The 17805-nt window shown below is 42.1% G+C and overlaps 1 protein-coding gene across 4 annotated transcripts in view; it reads left to right on the top strand.

Moving 5' to 3' along the window:
- The window catches only part of DNMBP (dynamin binding protein), a 117269-nt gene that overhangs the window by 94399 nt on the left and 5065 nt on the right, over positions 1–17805 (top strand). For 3 of the 4 annotated variants that reach the window (NM_001191163.3, XM_005225639.5, XM_059881963.1), the window contains 9 exons: positions 4683–4830; positions 5394–5411; positions 5765–5964; positions 7503–7633; positions 8635–8739; positions 12851–12979; positions 14740–15072; positions 15425–15604; positions 17027–17225. In NM_001191163.3, coding sequence (NP_001178092.2) covers positions 4683–4830; positions 5394–5411; positions 5765–5964; positions 7503–7633; positions 8635–8739; positions 12851–12979; positions 14740–15072; positions 15425–15604; positions 17027–17225 — 1443 coding nt within the window. The remainder of the gene's footprint in view (positions 1–4682; positions 4831–5393; positions 5412–5764; positions 5965–7502; positions 7634–8634; positions 8740–12850; positions 12980–14739; positions 15073–15424; positions 15605–17026; positions 17226–17805) is intronic. The other variant, XM_059881962.1, reaches the window with a different exon arrangement.

Here is a 17805-nt window from a genome sequence, read left to right as displayed (position 1 = left end):
GTTTTAGTTACTTAGTTCCAAGGTTATTTGGTCTACTTTGTGGTGATATAGGATGCTTGCAATAGAAGAAATTTTTATTGTTACATGGTGTGATATTTTTCAGATTGACAGTTGCAGTCTTTTAGTGGGTCATGAAATCATTTTAGGACCCGGTAACTCAGTGGGTTTATCTTACAGCTAAGGAACCAATCACATTTAGATAAACCCCAGTATTATAGTATTGCTGGCAGATTCGTCCAACTTTGTGCAGGAAGAAGACATTGTCTTTGTTATTCTGGTCAGGAACAAACCTGCCATCTCTCCAGGAAGGGGAATCTGTCTCTATCCTCCAAGGCTTTCTGTTATACAAACATCCTTGGAAATCTAATCTGGAATAAGAGCTGTCCCAAATCATGTAGAAGTACCATGGAGAATTGATTTTCAAAAGGTTGCCTTTATCTTTACTCTTATTAATAAAGAAATCTACTGAACGATTTCTTTAAAAAAATTAATACCCAGTATATATATATTTCCAATAAAATAGAAAATATCAGAATGCACTGTAAATAATAACTACAGTTTTTGAAATTTTTATTTCAGTTCTACATATATGTCCACTGAGTCATGATTTAAAATGTGTTTATTCACATGGGTCATTGTCAAAAACGTTTGGAAAACAATTATCTATTTCTTATAAACAAGGGAATTGTGTTAGTTATCTATTGCCGTGAAACAAATTATACTAAAATTTAGTGCCTTAAAACAGAAGCAGGTCACATTTCCTTTGGTTCAGGAATCTGGGAGTGGCTTAGGTAGGTGATTCTGGCTCTGGGTCTCTCATGAGGTTGGAGTCAAGCTGTTATCTGGGCCGCCAGCGTCTGGGGCTCAATCAAGGATCTGGTCCCACAGGTTCACTCAGACCATCAGTCCTCAGTTCCTTGCCATGTAGGCCTCTTCACTTTCATGACAGTGGCAGCTAGCTTTCCCCAAACTGTGTGATCCAAGAGAGAGAGGAGGCTTGAGATGGGAGCCAGTGTCTTCTATAACCTGGTCTCAGATGTGACACACCATCGCTTCTGCTGTATTTTACTTGTCATACAGACCAGCTCTGGTACCATGTGGGAGGGGACTTCCTATCACTTTGGTATTTTATTAGAATCAAAGTGACAGGATGCTACCACAGTTCTAGCCATCCCACTACACACACCACAACATCCAACAGAAGGAAAAAGTGATCCTGTGTCATTTAAGGGTAAGCGGACCTTTCCAGAGTCCCCTCACTGGAATTCTCTGTTTTTCATTGGCCAGAACTGGTCGCATGCCTATGCCTACGTAAATCACTAGAGAGGGGAATGGGCTCATGATGTTGACTTAAGCTAGGTGGTGTTGACCTGACTCATCAGGGAGAGAAGTGGATATAAGAATAGTCGGGGCTCTGCCCTCCTGCAGAAGGGGGTGGTGGCTGTGGAATGGTAGGTGATAGTGCAGCTTGGTTAATGTTTCTCCAGGGTTTATAGTACTCCACACACCCTTTCAAGGTACATCAAGCTTGACTGCACTTGTTCCCTACAACAGCCCTGTGAGGTTAACCTGCTATTAATCTTAGTTTACAGATGAGGAAACTGAGACTTGCGCAGGAGAGTAATTTGCCCAGGGTCACATGGCTAGTACTCTGTTATTAGGTCTTTGCTGTGGTCTCTGCATATGCTGTTAGCCTCTGTACAGAACAGCTGCTTATGTATTACTAGTACTTTATGGAATGGCAAGAGAAACTGAAGCCTGGGATCCTGCTCTCAGCCTCACTGTAGAGGCCAGAGGTCAGGAAAGTTGAGGAAGGAGACACACACGTTGACCGGAGGAAGCCATGGTGACCCCATTTTTATAGAATGATATTATTACCTGTATATTATGACAAGAATAAAAGAAGAAATGAAAACAGAATATCCATAATCTCACCCCATACGATTTTAGCCATTTTATTTCTCCCCTTCCCCTCTTGCCCCAAGACACCAGGAATTTAGGTAGCAGACTGAGATGAGCTGAAGGCACGCAGAGGATGGGGGAGGAGAGGGCCTGGGAACGAAAGGGCTTAGGGCCTGAGAGGAGGGTTAGCTTTACAAGGAGGGACAGTGTGCAGTGACCATGATATACAGTAGGCAAAACAGGCTGAATGAGCGCACCAGGCTGGGGGGCTTCGGTCTTGGTCAACAGGAGGCCAGGCAGTGCACTCGGGGGGAATTAATAAAGGACAAGGTTTTGCATATCTGATAAGGGAAGGTTCTGGAAAGTCAGGGAAGGCAAATTAAAGCATTGTTCAGCTACTTGCAAAGGGCAGATTGACTTGAATTGCATAAGCAGTGTTTTATTTTTCTTAAGTTTAATATGTAATATATATTTTAAGTGTAACTTACTTTTAATATATTCACATGGCATAAAATTTGAAAAGTACAAAGAACTGCTTAATGAAAACTCTATCTGTCCCTGCCACTTAGCTCTTCTCAACCAGAAACAACTAATGTTACTAGTTTTCTTATATCTCCTTTTGGATTCATAACAGAACTTACATATGTATTTTCTCTACCCTGGTCCCCCATCACCATTTTTTTAAAAAATTAGATAAACAGAAGCATACTATTCAAACTGCTCTGTAGTATGCTTGACTCCCCTTTTAAAAGTATGCCTCCCAAGCAGTTTTTAATCACCTAGGAATAGAAATGAAAAAAGTATACAGTGAATAATGTGGTGAAATTCCAAGGTAATCCAGGATGCTGGAGAAAGCGTCTTTGAATTAATTTATAAGCCTGATTGGAGAAGAATTCTAGTACAGGCAGGACAAGGGTCCACAGGGAAAGAGAGAATAGTCAGTGTTCGGGGCTTGGATGACTTAGAACATGAGGAGGTTGAGATGAGAAAGAAGTACCAGGAGACTCTGAATATCTGGTAATATGTAAGGAACTGGCTTTTAATTATTTTAAACATGTCCCACAGAAAGAAATATATTTTACATAACGGCCAGGATCCATGTCTGTGTGTGTCTGTGCTTACTTTTACTGTGTCCAGTGTTTCCAGTTCCATTCTGTTTCCTCAGATACGTGCTGATCGTACCCATAAAGTAGAGTCCATGACCTATTCATGGGTTGTGACCTAAATTTGAAAAGACACTATAAGTTAAGGCATAGCTTTGCTAGGTTGTAGTTGATGTAGAAGAGTCACAGTTGCAGAGGTTGGAAACCCTTGAATGGAGGTGTGTGCAGAGTCATGGGTGTCAGCATGAAGGTTCTAGGAGTGCTCGGTGGTGGGTAGGGGGCTGGAGGATACGAAGGGAAGAAGCCAGGCAAATATCAGTTGGTGAAACTGAATGGAGACACTGGTGGCCCAGGGTCCCCACAGTGGCCCTGAAGGTCAAGAGGAAGCAGCCCCACTCTTTAACTCCTGGGCCCTTGAGTCACAGGGTTGACTAAGGCTGCCAGTGGGACAGCAGCACAAGTGTGATGTGTGTGGACATAGTCAAGGTTCTTGGAGGAAGGAGCTATAATTAAGGAAATACATTTCATTTAAATAAAAAGTGCTCTGCACGAGAATAGGGAATTCCATGGGACGTAACATGGAGGAAACAGAGGTGACCTTGTAGAGAGAGATGGGGCTCCCTGAGGGAGTGGCTCATGCTCAGAGCAGCTGGGGGAGAGGGGTGCTTGTAGGGGAAGCAGTAAGTAGGGCCATATGTTGAGGGAGAAGCTCAAGAATGAGAGGATGTTGTCTTTTGGGGAGCAGTGCAAGCTGAAGAAGGAAGGAGCAGGTTCTCTGAGAGAGGGAAGAGGCGCAAGAGGAAGGGTTTTAACAAATCAGGGAGTCTGCATGCTCAGGCAACTGCTCTAAGTGCGACTGCTCTGTGGAAGTCTGTTTAGGAACTGTTCCTTTTCCCAGCTGGTGTAGACTGCGGGGGGAGGGGGGCCTGTGGGTAGATTTCAAAGAGTCCACCAACTTGGATAGAAGTTTATAACAAAAATGTAGCACTGATTTAAGATATGACTGTAGGGAACAATGACTTTCTCACCAACTAAAGTCACATGCTCGTATCACATTAAGTTGCAGGTATCTAGAAGTCCCAGAAACAACCCATGTTACCAGTTTCTTATGTCACTCATCACACTTGAAATTATGGTGTGTTCGATTCATTGCTATGTTTTGCTATTCAGTGTTTTATAGAGAAGTACATATATTACTATATCATAGATTCAGGGAGTTTTATATTATGGATATTTTAATATAATAAACGTCGTTTATAGTCCTTGTATTTAATTGATGCACAAAGAAAAGATTAGAAGCTGCTGCCGTAGAAGGATCTCTTTATCTCTGTGGAGATTTGGGGCTTTGGGAGCTAAGAGGTCTTTATAGGTTCTGATCACATAACTATGTAGAGAGTACTTGATTACTCTGCCTGACTGAAAAGGGACTGGAGGCTGTTTCAGGAACTGGGTATGTGGGTGTGTGTGCATGTGTATAGGTTCTGAAAAATAAAAACATGGATGAGATAGTTCTCTTAATTTGGGGTTAAATAAGTAGAATTTTAAGCTATTACAGGGAAACAGCTTCTTGTTTAAGGGATAGGGTTATCTGGTATTAAAGTGTGGTTATATACCTTCCATTTAGGATGCTGAGAAGAGAGTTACTGAAAACACTCTGTGTTTGTGTATATTCCACAGGACCTGTGTTTCTTGATCACCGAGATGAGCTTGAAGGAACATACAAGGTTTACTGCCAGAATCATGATGAGGCCATCTCATTGCTGGAAATCTATGAGAAGGATGAGAAGATCCAGAAGCATCTTCAGGACTCCTTGGCAGATCTTAAGTAGGAGTTTTGAGCACTTCATTCCATCATAGCTCTTTAGTTCTGCCTGTTGAAAGTCATTCCCATGTCTCTCTAGTCTTCTTATGACATCTATGAATCTATCGTGTTTTAAATATAAGCGATACATCATTGGAGATCCTTCTGTGTAACTTGGCCTTTTCCCGTTCTGTATCATGGAAATCTTAAGTAGCTTCCTGCTTGTAGTTACATCCATTAAAATCAGTTTTATTTATACATACAAAGTTAGCATTTTCAGGTAAGAAGCTGCCAGGAAGGTAGTTTGGTCTCGACCATCGTGAGATTCTCATGTCTTAGGGAGACAGGTTGTGAGGATGTAATATGTGTCTGAATAGGTCAGAGTGAAGTTAGGGGCTCACTGACTTTTTTAATAGACTAGAAATGCCACCATAAACATTCACAATTCCCCTTTTATCTCGTGTGTTTTTTGTCTGCCCAGCTAATAGGCATTAGCTGGACTAATATGTTCTGGGAGGAATGTGAAATTCAGCATCAGTATTTTCTCTAATCAGCTGTTTCTTCTTTTCACGCTCACTGCCTTATAGGAGCCTGTACAACGAATGGTGAGTTCCTGCCGCTTTTTTGCTTTCTTCTTTCATAGACAGAAGCTGGGTCTAGAAGTAGACCTGCCTTGCTGTATTTTCCTGCATAGCACTTACCACCAAATGACACTTTGTATAATGTTGGTTTGATTATTGTCTGCCTCTTTCCATCAGGCAGGGACTTTTTTGGTTCACTGCTAAATCCACAGCACCTGGAACACTCCCTGATATCTGTTAGGTGCCTGGTAAATGTGAATGAATGAAGTTGGGAAGTAGGGTGAGAGAACGGAGCTGTATTAGGAACAACAAATACTGGCTACAGGCCCGGTGTTACTGACAGTTGACCAGAGTCTCTGTTTTCCCTTCTCTTGTAGGGGATGCACAAATTATATTAACCTGGGCTCCTTCCTCATCAAACCAGTGCAGAGAGTTATGCGTTACCCATTGCTGCTGATGGAGTTATTGAATTCCACCCCTGAATCCCACCCAGATAAAGTGCCTTTAACCAGTGCAGTCCTTGCAGTCAAGGAAATCAACGTTAACATTAATGAGTATAAACGTCGAAAGGACCTGGGTAAGAAAAGCATACTTGCTGAAAAGGAGGCACGCCCTTGAGAATGTTCTCCTCAAAAGAATTAATTACTAAACCAGAGGTGGACAGGCAGGTGGTAGGTAATAGGGCTGTGGTGAAGAAATGGTAATAGAATTTGGGGAAAATGAGATCATGAAAGAAAGAAAGCAATGATGATAATAAAAGCACAGCCATGCATGTTGGAAATCAGGCATGTGTGACAAAGCTTATAGCAATGAGTCTTTCCCAGGAGATATGAAGATCAGTTAGAGAATGGCTGATCAGGACAGTTCCTTCAAGTTGAGTGCCTGCCTGCCTTCTCATCTCATTGAAGGGAGTCCCTTTGGGTCCATTCTTGCATCTCTTTGCTCTGCATGTTTGCTTCCACTTAAGCTAGAAGTTTCTTGTCTTCTTTCAGAAAACCCCAGTTTGTTCACCTCTCTGGCCCTATCAGTCCTGCCTCTGGTCTGAGCCCCTCCCCTCACCCTAAAATTGTGTGGTCAGTCAACGAACCACCCACTCTTTCTTTATGATAGAGGACAAACTGAACCATGTCCTCTGTCTCATGAAATCTGTTGTCAAAACTTTGATTTTGAATACTCAATGAGTATTGCATGGTGCCCATGCTATAATAAATTGATTTATCATTCATATCCTCAAAGAATCTATAATGTAGCCTCTCTGCCTGTCTCTCCACTACTCTGCATATTTATCTAAAATCATTTCCCCCTCCTGCTTCAGCTATGTCAGCCATGTTTATGTGTGATGTTGGCTGTGGCTGTTAAAGCCCTCTGGCCATCGAGCCCTTTGTCTTGGTTCATATCTCGTCATATAATGTCATCTTCATCTCCTACAACAGTTAAGTGTGCTTTTCTCTGCCACCCAGACTTCCCTTGCTACCCTTCTACTATTATTTCTGGGGTTTTCTGCAGACTGACTGATGTATGACACACAGTCAGACAACTCCTGCATAGCATTTCACTGTGTGAGATGATTGGATATAAATATCTCATTTGTGTATGAGACCATTTAAGGTGGGCAGGTACTGTTACTGTCTTCATTTTATTGGAAAGGAAAATGAGGCTCAGAGAAATTAAGTGAATTATTTAAGGCCACACTGGTTTTTTTTTGGCCATGCCTCACAGCTTGTAGGACCTCAGTTCCCTGACTAGGGATTGAACCTGGGCCCTGGCAGTGAAAGTGCATAGTCCTAACCACTGGACCATCGGGGAATTCCCTAAGGCCACACTTTGATGAAGTGACAGACCCAGGCATTGTAACTCAGAGGTTGTCTTGACTCCAGATCTTAGGCTTTTTACCTCCACGACCTTCCTACATTGTCTCTAATCTTCTCCAGTCTCTGCTGTTCTCTGGGTATCCGATCTGTCCATAAATGGTGATTTGGATTAATACTTTGTGGGCTCAGTCATAAGCTCACTGAAAATAAGCACTAGCTCGAGTTTGGGTTGTTAGTCTTGTTTGTAGTCTGTCCATGCTTGGAAGAGGGCTTTCTCCACTCACCAGTTTGACTCACTCCCCAGTTCTCAAGTACCGAAAGGGTGATGAAGATAGCCTCATGGAGAAAATTTCCAAACTGAACATCCACTCCATCATCAAGAAATCCAACCGGGTTAGCAGTCATCTGAAGCATCTCACTGGCTTTGCTCCACAGGTGAGGTTACTGCCCTTGATGGTTCAGCATGTCTTTGGCTGCTTTTCAGGACTCCACAGGGCAGCCTACATGGTGTGAATTGGTAAGATTCCCCTCTTAGTATCCTCTTGGTGTTTGCTAGCTGGTAGATAAAACCTCCTGCAGCTACTGTTTGTTTATCTGGTTGCCTTGGGTCTTAGTTGTGGCATATGGGATCTAGTTTCCTGCCAGAGATTGAACCCAGGCCTGCTGCATTGGGAGCATGGAGTCTTAGCCACTGGACCATCAGGGAAGTTCCTCTACTGTTTATTTAAATCTACTGCCCCCCGCAACCCTCCATCTGAGCCTTAAGCTGCTTACAAAGACAAATCAGGAAGCCAAATCTGTCACCATATAAGAGTTATCATGGTTTTAGACACCCATAAGGAGTTTATCATCTGTTTGGGGAATCAAAATTGTGGACATGTGAGGGTAGAAGGGATTTAGGAGATCACCTAGCTGAGTGACTTGTAAAACAGCCACAGAGAAGATCCAGAGTCTCCAAATTTCATGTGCTGAACCATGTGAATGTGATTACAGTCAGTGGAAAATACCAACTAAAGAATCAGTTGCTAAGCTTTGCAGTTTGATCTCTACACAGTGTGTTACTTAAGTAAACAGGAGCTCCGTGAGAGTGAGCTTCATGTTGGCAAGATTTAATCTGAGCTTTAAAGGAGATGGGCAGGTTTGGCATAGGGAGGGAGGGCAAACCTGGCCAGGCAGCAGCACCGGTGAAGCCGACAGCCTGACCAGCAGGGGGTTTTGTCAGGAACAGAGCGGGGTTGGGTGGAGACAGGCGTACCTGTGTATACTCAGGAGCTCTGTCAAAGCCTGGAGAAGTGCTTAAATCCAATTCCATATGATTCAGAAACATCAAAGGCTTAAAATTTAAACAAAAGATGTGCGTAAGAAAGATGCATTTCTAGTAAGATCAACTGAGGGAGAGTCCAAACTTGCTAACAGCACTTACTTACTTTGAACAGATTAAAGATGAAGTATTTGAAGAAACAGAGAAAAACTTCCGAATGCAAGAAAGATTAATCAAATCTTTTATCCGAGACCTTTCTCTCTACCTCCAGCACATCCGCGTGAGTAAAGACCTTGCTCTTGTTAGAATTGCTGACAGTGTAATTCCAGCCGTTCTCCTATTCATCCAGCATATTGCTTAACGAACGTGGAATAACCTGGACTCAAATGACCATTATACCATGACAAGCTTTTTATTGGGATTCTTGCAGATTATTTAAAAGTTAAACATCAGAAGATCAGCACTGCTGTATTCATAGTAAGGGGACCTAGCTCTTACCTTCATCTCTTTCAGTCTTCATGCTTTTTTCTCTGTTTACTATATCCAGTTATATAAGAAGCACTCATCACAGTTCATTTTGTCAGAATCATTTTGAAGATCAAATAGTAAGAGAATGGTTCCTATGGGGGGTGTACTTCCTAATAATCATATTCATCTACAGCTGTCCGTGGGCCTCTAAGGCTATTAGAGCCACGGATATGTCTAGAGAGTTGGAAGAACTTAGGAGATCATGGAGGCCCTGGTCTTCCTTGCCTGAGGCAGGGCTTCCTTCATGAAGTCAGCTCCAGGACTAGAACCCTTTCTCTTAATATCTGTAATTTCTCTGCTGCTTTAATAGAAATTAGGGCTTCCCTGGTAGCTCAGCTGGTAAGAATCCACCTGCAATGCAGGAGACCCTGGTTTGATTCCTGGGTCAAGAAGATCTGCTGGAGATTTAATAGAATAGTATTTAAATAAATATACCATATACCCCTGTCCCTCATGCAGGAAAATCTCATCCTGTGAAATAATTTCCTTTAAAAGAGATCCTTTGCTTTTTAAAAAAATTATTTTTTCTTATTATTATCATCATTTTTTAACTAAGTAAAATGGTATAGAATTCAAAAACTGCCAAAGGAATGTTGTTGTCGTTCAGGTCCTAAGTCGTGCCCAACTCTTTGTGACCCTGTAGACTGAAGCAGACCAGGCTTTCCTGTCTATCACTGTCTCAGAGTTTGCTCAAATTCATGTCCATCGAGTTGGTGATGCTATCCAACCATTTCATCTTCTGCTGCTTTCTTTTCCCTTTGCGTTTAGTCTTTGCCAGCATCAGGGTCTTTCCCAGTGAGTCAGCTCTTTACGTCAGGTGGCCAAAGTATTGGCATTTCAGCTTCAGCATCAGTCCTTCCAGTGAATATTCAAGATTGATTTCCTTTAGGATTGACTGGTTTGATCTCCTTGCTGTCCAAAGAGTCTTATCCATTACTAAGTTTGAAAGCACCAGTTCTTTGGCACTCAGCCTTCTTTATGGTCCAACTCTCACATCTGTACATTACCACTGGAAAAGCCATTGCTTTGACTACGTGGACCTTTGTTGGCAAAGTGATATCTGTGCTTTTTAATACACTGTCTATGTCATAGCTATTCTTTCAGAAGCAAACATCTTTTAATTTTGTGGCTGCAGTCACTGTCCGCAGTGATTTTGGAGCCCAAGAAAATAAAATCTGCCACTACTTCTTTTTCCCCATCTATTTGCCATGAAGTGATGGGACCAGATGCCATCATCTTCGTTTTCTGAGTGTTGAGTTTTAAGGAAACTTTTCCACTCTCAAGGGGCTCTTTAGTTCCTCTTCACTTTCTGCCATTCGTGTGGTAACGTCTGCATATCTGAGGTTGATGATACTTCTCCCAGCAGTCTTGATTCCAGCTTGTGATTCATCTAGCCCACATTTTGCATAATGTACTCTGCATAGAAGTGAAGTAGGCAGGGTGACAATATATAGCCTTGATGTACCCCCTTTCCCAATTTTGAACCAGTCCATTGTTCCAGGCCTGGTTTTAACTGTTGCTTCTTGACCTGCATATAGGTTTCTCAGGAGACAGGTAAGGTGGTCTGGTATTCCCATCTCTTTAAGAATTTTCCAGTTTGTTGTGATCCACACGGTCAAAGACTTTAGTGTAATCAATGAAGCAGAAGTAGATGTTTTTCTGAAATTCTCTTTTTCTGTGATGCTATGGATGTTGGCAGTTTGATCTCTGATTCCTCTGACTTTTCTAAATTCAGCTTGTACATCTGGAAGTTCCTGGTTCACATACTGTTGACTTAAGTCATTAAGTCATTATATTTCTTTTTCTGTGATTTGGGTATATTTGAGGGCATTTCTATTATTTACTTATTTATCATTAGTTATCTACTAATTATTAGTTATCTATTGCAGTATAGTTGCTTTCCAGCGTTGTGTTCGTTTCTCCTGTACAGCAAAGTAATTCAGCCACATGTATATGTGTATCCCCTCTTCCTTGGATTTCGTTCCCATTTAGGTCACCACGGAGCATTGAGTGCAGTTCCCTGACTGTATACAGTCAGTTCTCATTAGTTATCTGTTTTATACATAGTAGTGTATATGTAAATCCCATTCTCCTTCCTGGCTTGGTATTCACACATTTGTTCTCTGTATCTGTGTCTCTATTTCTTCTTTACAAATCAATTCATCTATACTGTTTTTCTAGATTCCACATATATGTGTTAATATATGATGCTTGTTTTTCAGTTTTTTACTTATTTCACTGTGTGTGGAGGAAATGGCAACCCACTCCAGTATTCTTGCCTGGAGAATCCCCATGGAAAGAGGAGCCTGGTGGGCTACAGTCCATGGGGTCACAAAGAGTCAGATATGACTGAGCGACTAAGCACACTCCGGATGGATAGTCTCTAGGTCTCTCCATGTCTCTGCACATGACAGTTTTGTGCCTTTTCATGGCTGAGTAATATAGTAATATTCCATTGTGTGTTTTCATACACCACATTTTTTTTTATCATTCCCCTATTGGTGGATATTTAGGTTAGTTCCATGTTCCAGCTATTGTAAATAATGCTACAATGAATACTGAGTTGTGTGTATGTTTTTGAATTGTGGTTTTCTCTGAGAATATGCCCAAGAATGGGATTCATGGGTCATTTAGTAATTTTGGTTTTAGTCTTTTAAAGAACTTCCATGCTGTTCTCTCGGGTTTCCCTGGTAGCTGAGATGATAGAGAATCTGCCTGCAGTGCAGGACACTTGGGTTTGATCCCTGGGTTGGGAAGATCCCCTGGATAAGAGAATGACTACCCACTCCAGTGTTCTTGCCTGGAGAATCCCATGGAGAGAAGAGCCTGGCAGGCTACAGTCTACAGGGTGGGAAAAAGTCAGACACACTGAGTGACTAGCACTTTCACACTGTTCTCAACAGTGGCTGTATCAATTTACATTCTGGACGCACTTATTTATTGATTTAATGTTCTTTTCTTATTGACTTATAGTACTTTTGTGTATGTTGGAGGAAATAGCCTTTTATTTGAGATGATGGTTTACAAATACCACACACACACCCCCGTTTGTTGACTTTTGAATTTGCTTAAGATTTTTCTGTGTGTAGAAGAGTTTTATTTTTGTGTAATCTAATACAACTTTTATGGCCTCTTCATTCTGTGTCATACTTTAAAAGGGCTTTTCCATCCCAAGAAAATTTTTAAAAGATCTCCTATGTTTCAGTACTTTTATCATTTTATATTAAAGTCATAAATCTAGCTGAAATTCACATTAGCACATAAGGTTTGAGGTAGGAATCCAGCTTTTTGCTTTTTATCTAGTTGTCATTAGCATTTATTGAGTAATCCCCACTGTTTGATATGCTTCCTACATTTTTTTTAAATAGCAAACTCTCCTTATTTTAAAATTGTGATTAAGGGGACTTCCCTGGCAGTCCAGTAATTAAGACTCTGTGCGTCCATTGCAGGGGGTATGAGTTCCATCTCTGATTGAGGAACTAAGATTCTGCATGCTGCAGGGGGCCAAAAAAAATGAATAAAAATTTGATTAAAGATCAGGGCTTATAAGACTTTTCAGGAGCACACTGGCTTAAAGTGAGAGATTTGACCAAGTATATTTCCCTTGCCTTAGGACTCTTCCCTACAGTTCCTCTAATTTTGTTGTCTCCCTATTGACCATCTCCCCTGCCCCCCATGTTTTCTAAATACATAGCAAGTGTACACTGGAGCCCCCAGGTCTTAAAAGGCTTGTCTCCACAGCAGTGGGTGACAGCCCTTGGACAGGCAGGTCAGTTTGGTTCCCATTGCTAACTGCCATCTAGGGTGGATGATGGAGGCCGGAAGTTCTGTCTGGTCTTACCCGTGTTTGTACTTGGCCGCAGGAATCAGCATGTGTGAAGGTGGTGGCTGCCGTGAGCATGTGGGACGTGTGCATGGAGAAGGGACACAGAGACTTGGAACAGTTCGAGAAGGTGCATCGCTACATCAGTGACCAGCTCTTCACAAACTTTGTAAGTGACTCTTCAGCCCACTTTGCTTGCATCGGCCCTTTTCCCAGGGTTCTATCTAACATCCAGCTCTTGGCGAAGTTCATGCCGTAGAGACGTGCTTCCATGGACCAGGAGTCCTTGTGCCCTGTAGTTAAATTATATCAGGATTTTATATTCAGAATGTGGCTTTCAGTCAGTCAGCTAAAAGGACAAGTAGGACCTGCGTGTATGCAAAGAGATTTTTTTTTAATAGTTAGTGACCAGCCCAATTTCAGGCGACAAAGGAAAACTAGGAAATTTAATCTGGTATCACTGTTGATAACTGACCAAAAGAAAACAACTAAAGGATTAATGATTTTAAAAGGAATATTTCGGCACAGTTAATAGTTTAACAAGTAGATCTTTGAAATGGCACAAACTACTTTATAAAGACTACTAAATGTCAGATTGCTTGGGAAACTCTAAATGGAGAGAGAGAGAGATATCCTGAGTAGAAATGGATGGGCTTTGCTAGGATCTTGGAGGTCTCTGGATGCTTGAGGCTAAGAAAACATGATAGTTGGGAAGCTTACAGGTATTCTGACTGTAGCATCTTCGTTAAAGTTTACTAAGTACCTATTTATGTTCTTTTTGTATCCATATTATGCCCTTGATATCTATCCCTTTAGAATTAGACAAAAATCTTTGAAAAGTGAAAACAGATTATTATTAAGTAGTTATGAGTAGAAGATATGATGGGTGTGTGAAAGTTTGTCTACCGCAGATTTATGTAACAACTAAATCTTTTTATTTTTTATTGACTTATGGTTGACTTACAATGTTGCGTTTATTACTTCTGTACAGGAAAGTTACTCAGTTATGTGTGTGTGTATTTAGTCTTTTTCATATTCTTTTCCATTACGGTTTCTCACAGGATACTGAATACAGTTCCCTGTGCTGTACAGTAGGAGCTTGTTGTTTATCCATTCTGTATATACCAGTTTGCATCTGCTAATCCCAAACTTCCATGTCTTCCCTCTTCCACTCCCTTCTGCCTTGGCAATCACCAGTCTGTTCTCTATGTCTCTGATGTTGTTTTGTGTCCTAGATAGGCTCATTTGTGTCCTGTTTTAGACTCCACATATAAGTGGTATGATACAGTGTTTGTCCTCCTGACTTAGTGTGATAATATCTGGGTCCATCCACGCTGCTGCAAATAGCATTGTTCGTTTTTAACGGTTGAGCAGTATTCCACTGTGTTGTGTACCACGTTTTCTTTATCCCGTCATCTATCGAAGGGCATTAAGCTTGTGTCCATGTCTTGGCTGTTGTGAATAGTGCTGCTATGAATACATGAGGATGCACGCGTCTTTCTGAATCCTAGTTTTGTCTGGATATTTGCCCAGGAGTGGGATTGCTGGATCATATGGTAATTCTATTTTTAACAATTAAACCTTAAGTTAAATTCAGGTTATGTGTAGACATGTACACATAAGTGATACCAGACAGGTGGTCACATCTGGGTTATAATGCAACATCAAGTTAATGTAGTTAAGCATTTGTCAACAGCTGTGTAGCTGTTTTGCATACTCTTTGGTGTGTGCAGGTTGTTGGGTGAAGAGTTGCAAGCTGAGAAGCTTTGTGTGCAGACATCTGGTATCAGGTAGGCACAACACTGTTGGATCTGCACAGGTTTAGCTTGGAGCAAAGCAGGTGGTGCAGGATGTAACAAAAGCCACCTGGAGAGTATTCTAAGAACAACAAATTTGAGACTGAACACCGTGCCTTTCTCATTTTCACAGAAAGAGAGGACAGAGCGGCTGGTCATCTCTCCCCTGAATCAGTTACTGAGCATGTTCACAGGACCCCACAAGCTGGTGCAAAAACGCTTTGATAAGCTTCTGGACTTCTATAACTGTACAGAACGGGCAGAGAAGCTGAAAGACAAGAAAACCCTGGAGGAGCTGCAGTCGGCTCGGAACAACTATGAGGCCCTGAATGCCCAGCTGCTAGATGAGCTGCCCAAGTTCCACCAGTACGCGCAGGGCCTCTTCAGCAACTGCGTGCACGGCTACGCTGAGGCCCACTGTGACTTTGTGCGTCAGGCGCTGGAGCAGCTGAAGCCACTGCTCTCGGTGAGACCCTCCCTCCCCATGGAGGAGGGGACTCCCAGGTTCCCCCCAAGTTTTTTTGGGAATACATGTCAGGGTTGTCAAGCTATTATTAAGCTAGGCAGGTTAACTATGTCACTTGGGTCAAGCCCATGGGGAACTGGAATTCTTGATGCCTTGACAGTGCTGGAAATCCCATGGCCTTGAATGGTCTCTTTCCACACTGAGCTACCCTGGAGGAGCTGGGCCTGTGGCCCCCTGGCTACAGTGTTGGTGGCTCACACTTGAGGAGTTTCAAGGAGACTGTGCCTGTCCTGGGGTCTTTTACGTGTGTTCTTTTCTCCCCTCTGTCTCTGTTCTTGTGCATGGACTCCAGCTACTCAAAGTCACCGGCAGGGAGGGGAACCTGATTGCCATCTTCCATGAGGAGCACAGCAGGGTCCTGCAGCAGCTCCAGGTTTTCACCTTCTTCCCAGAGTCTCTTCCCACCACCAAGAGACCATTTGAGAGGAAAACCATGGACCGCCAGTCCACCCGAAAGCCGTTCCTCGGCATGGTGAGTGGAACCAGCGACACTCATATGGCCTGGTGGTTAAGGTGTGAACTCCTGAGCAAGACCGCTCGGTTCAGATCTCAGTTCTGACAGTGACTCACTCTGTGTCCTTGAGCACATGCCTCAGTTTCCTCATGTCTAAAGCACCACTAATCGTTCTAGCTACATCATAGGGTTGTTTTGCGATTTAAATGAGTTAAAGTATGTAGAGCACTTAGGCGTTGGCCTGGCACATGGTAACCATTATTCGAGTAAGCTATCATCAACGTTATTGATTGACTCAGCTCTGTCTCTACCAATTAACAATTTAATGAATTTAAATATTTTATAATAATTGGAGAACAAAGGTTATTGAGTTCAAATCTGTCATGTGTTCATTCTTTCTTTACTTACTATCACTAGGCACCAGCAGTGTGCCAGCTGATACAGACTTCAAATGCCCTCTGCAGAGCATTCTTGGGCCTAGTCTCTACAGTGAAAGGAGTTAATAAAGGATTAGTATTAATACTTTGATCAGTCAATTAAGGTAACTGGTTTAAGGATATGTTAATTCTGACAGGCTCCCTATTTTTGATCATGTATTGGAAAAGTTATCATCTGATATATCAACTGCCAAACAGTTATTGGCTGATCACTTTTTACCTGGAGTTATTTTCATTTTGAACTCAATTCTTCCACATTCTGAAAAGTAGGGTAAGCCATATGGGGTCATAATCTACAAGACTGCTGATCTGTCTGTGCTTCAGTATTTTTGTCCCATATAATCCTGTAGACTGTAGAGCAATTATCTTTCAATTAAAAAATAAGTTAATTTAAAAAATTTTTATATGATTTTAAAGTGAGTGATAGTCACTCAGTCGTGTCCAACTCTTTGCGACTCCATGGACTATAGCCTGCCAGGCTTCTCTGTCCATTGGATTCTCTAGGCAAGAATACTGGAGTGGGTTGCCATTTCCATCTCCAGTGATCTTAAAAAAAGGGTATCACATTTTTTGTCACTTTACTTTTTCTTATTTTATGAATATTATTTGTTTTTAAAGATGAGAAGCCAAGATAAGGAAAGTCTCAGTTGTTTAGAATCATATAGCAGAATACAAGGAGACCTACTCATATTACTTAGATATTTTGATTCTTTAGGTGGCAGTTTAACCACATATTTTTATCATAGGATAACAGAGCTAAAACTAAGGATGTGTTAAATTTTTTTACTCTAGCTGTAAAGGCACCAAAACATGACCTAAGAGTCTATGGTTTTTCCCCAGCCACACAGGCTGACTCAGTGGAGAAGCATGTGATAGGAGCTGGGAGCAGCTGGCTGTAATTGCCTCCGTTCCTGAGACTGACAACATACGTGATTACATACAACTGCTGGGGTAACAGCCACGGAGGGGTTTAGATGATGGTATCTCTTATATTGCCTTTCAGCCAAGTTATATGCTCCAGTCGGAAGAACTTCGAGCCTCACTCCTGGCAAGGTATCCCCCTGAAAAGCTCTTCCAGGCAGAACGGAACTTCAATGCAGCCCAGGACCTGGATGTCTCACTTTTGGAAGGTGACCTGGTGGGTGTGATCAAGAAGAAGGACCCCATGGGCAGTCAGAACCGCTGGCTGATTGACAACGGAGGTAAGAACAGTAGAGGACAGATTGTTGTTGTCTAGTCGCTAAGTTGTGTCTTGATTTTTTGCAACCCCATGGACTGTAGCCTGCCAGGCTCCTCTGTCCATGGGATTCTCCAGGCAAGAATACTAGAGTGGGTTGCCATGCCCTCCTCCAGGGGACCTTCCCAGGGACCGAACCTATGTCTCCAGCATTGGCAGCATTGGCGAATTCTTTACTGCTGAGCCACCAGGGAAGCCCAGACACAGATTACCATGACTCTAAATGAGGAAAAGAGTGATTTGGGCTGTGCCTGAATCCTGTGTAGGCCAGCAGAAAATATGAGTCTTTGATTAAAGGGAAAATAACCTTAAAAGTTTTCTCCATCTAATGCTCAAGTCATTACAGAACAAAACCAGTTTTTGATTTTTTTTTTTTTTTAAATTCCAGAGAAGACTCTGGAATTACTTCACTTGCAAGACGCCTTGTTTCACCTTTACAGGCAGTGAATCCTGCTTGAAGGGTCCTTTGCCCTCTCCATCGCTGAGTGAACCATAAGTTCTTTACATGTGTTTTGTGAACATATGAATTTAAAACTTGTAAGATA

This window comes from Bos taurus, chromosome 26 (genome assembly GCF_002263795.3).
Source record: "Bos taurus isolate L1 Dominette 01449 registration number 42190680 breed Hereford chromosome 26, ARS-UCD2.0, whole genome shotgun sequence".
In the NCBI taxonomy this organism is placed as follows: Eukaryota; Metazoa; Chordata; class Mammalia; order Artiodactyla; family Bovidae; genus Bos; species Bos taurus.
The sequence above is the reverse complement of the archived record's forward strand: the minus strand, read 5'-3'. Positions and strand labels throughout refer to the sequence as shown.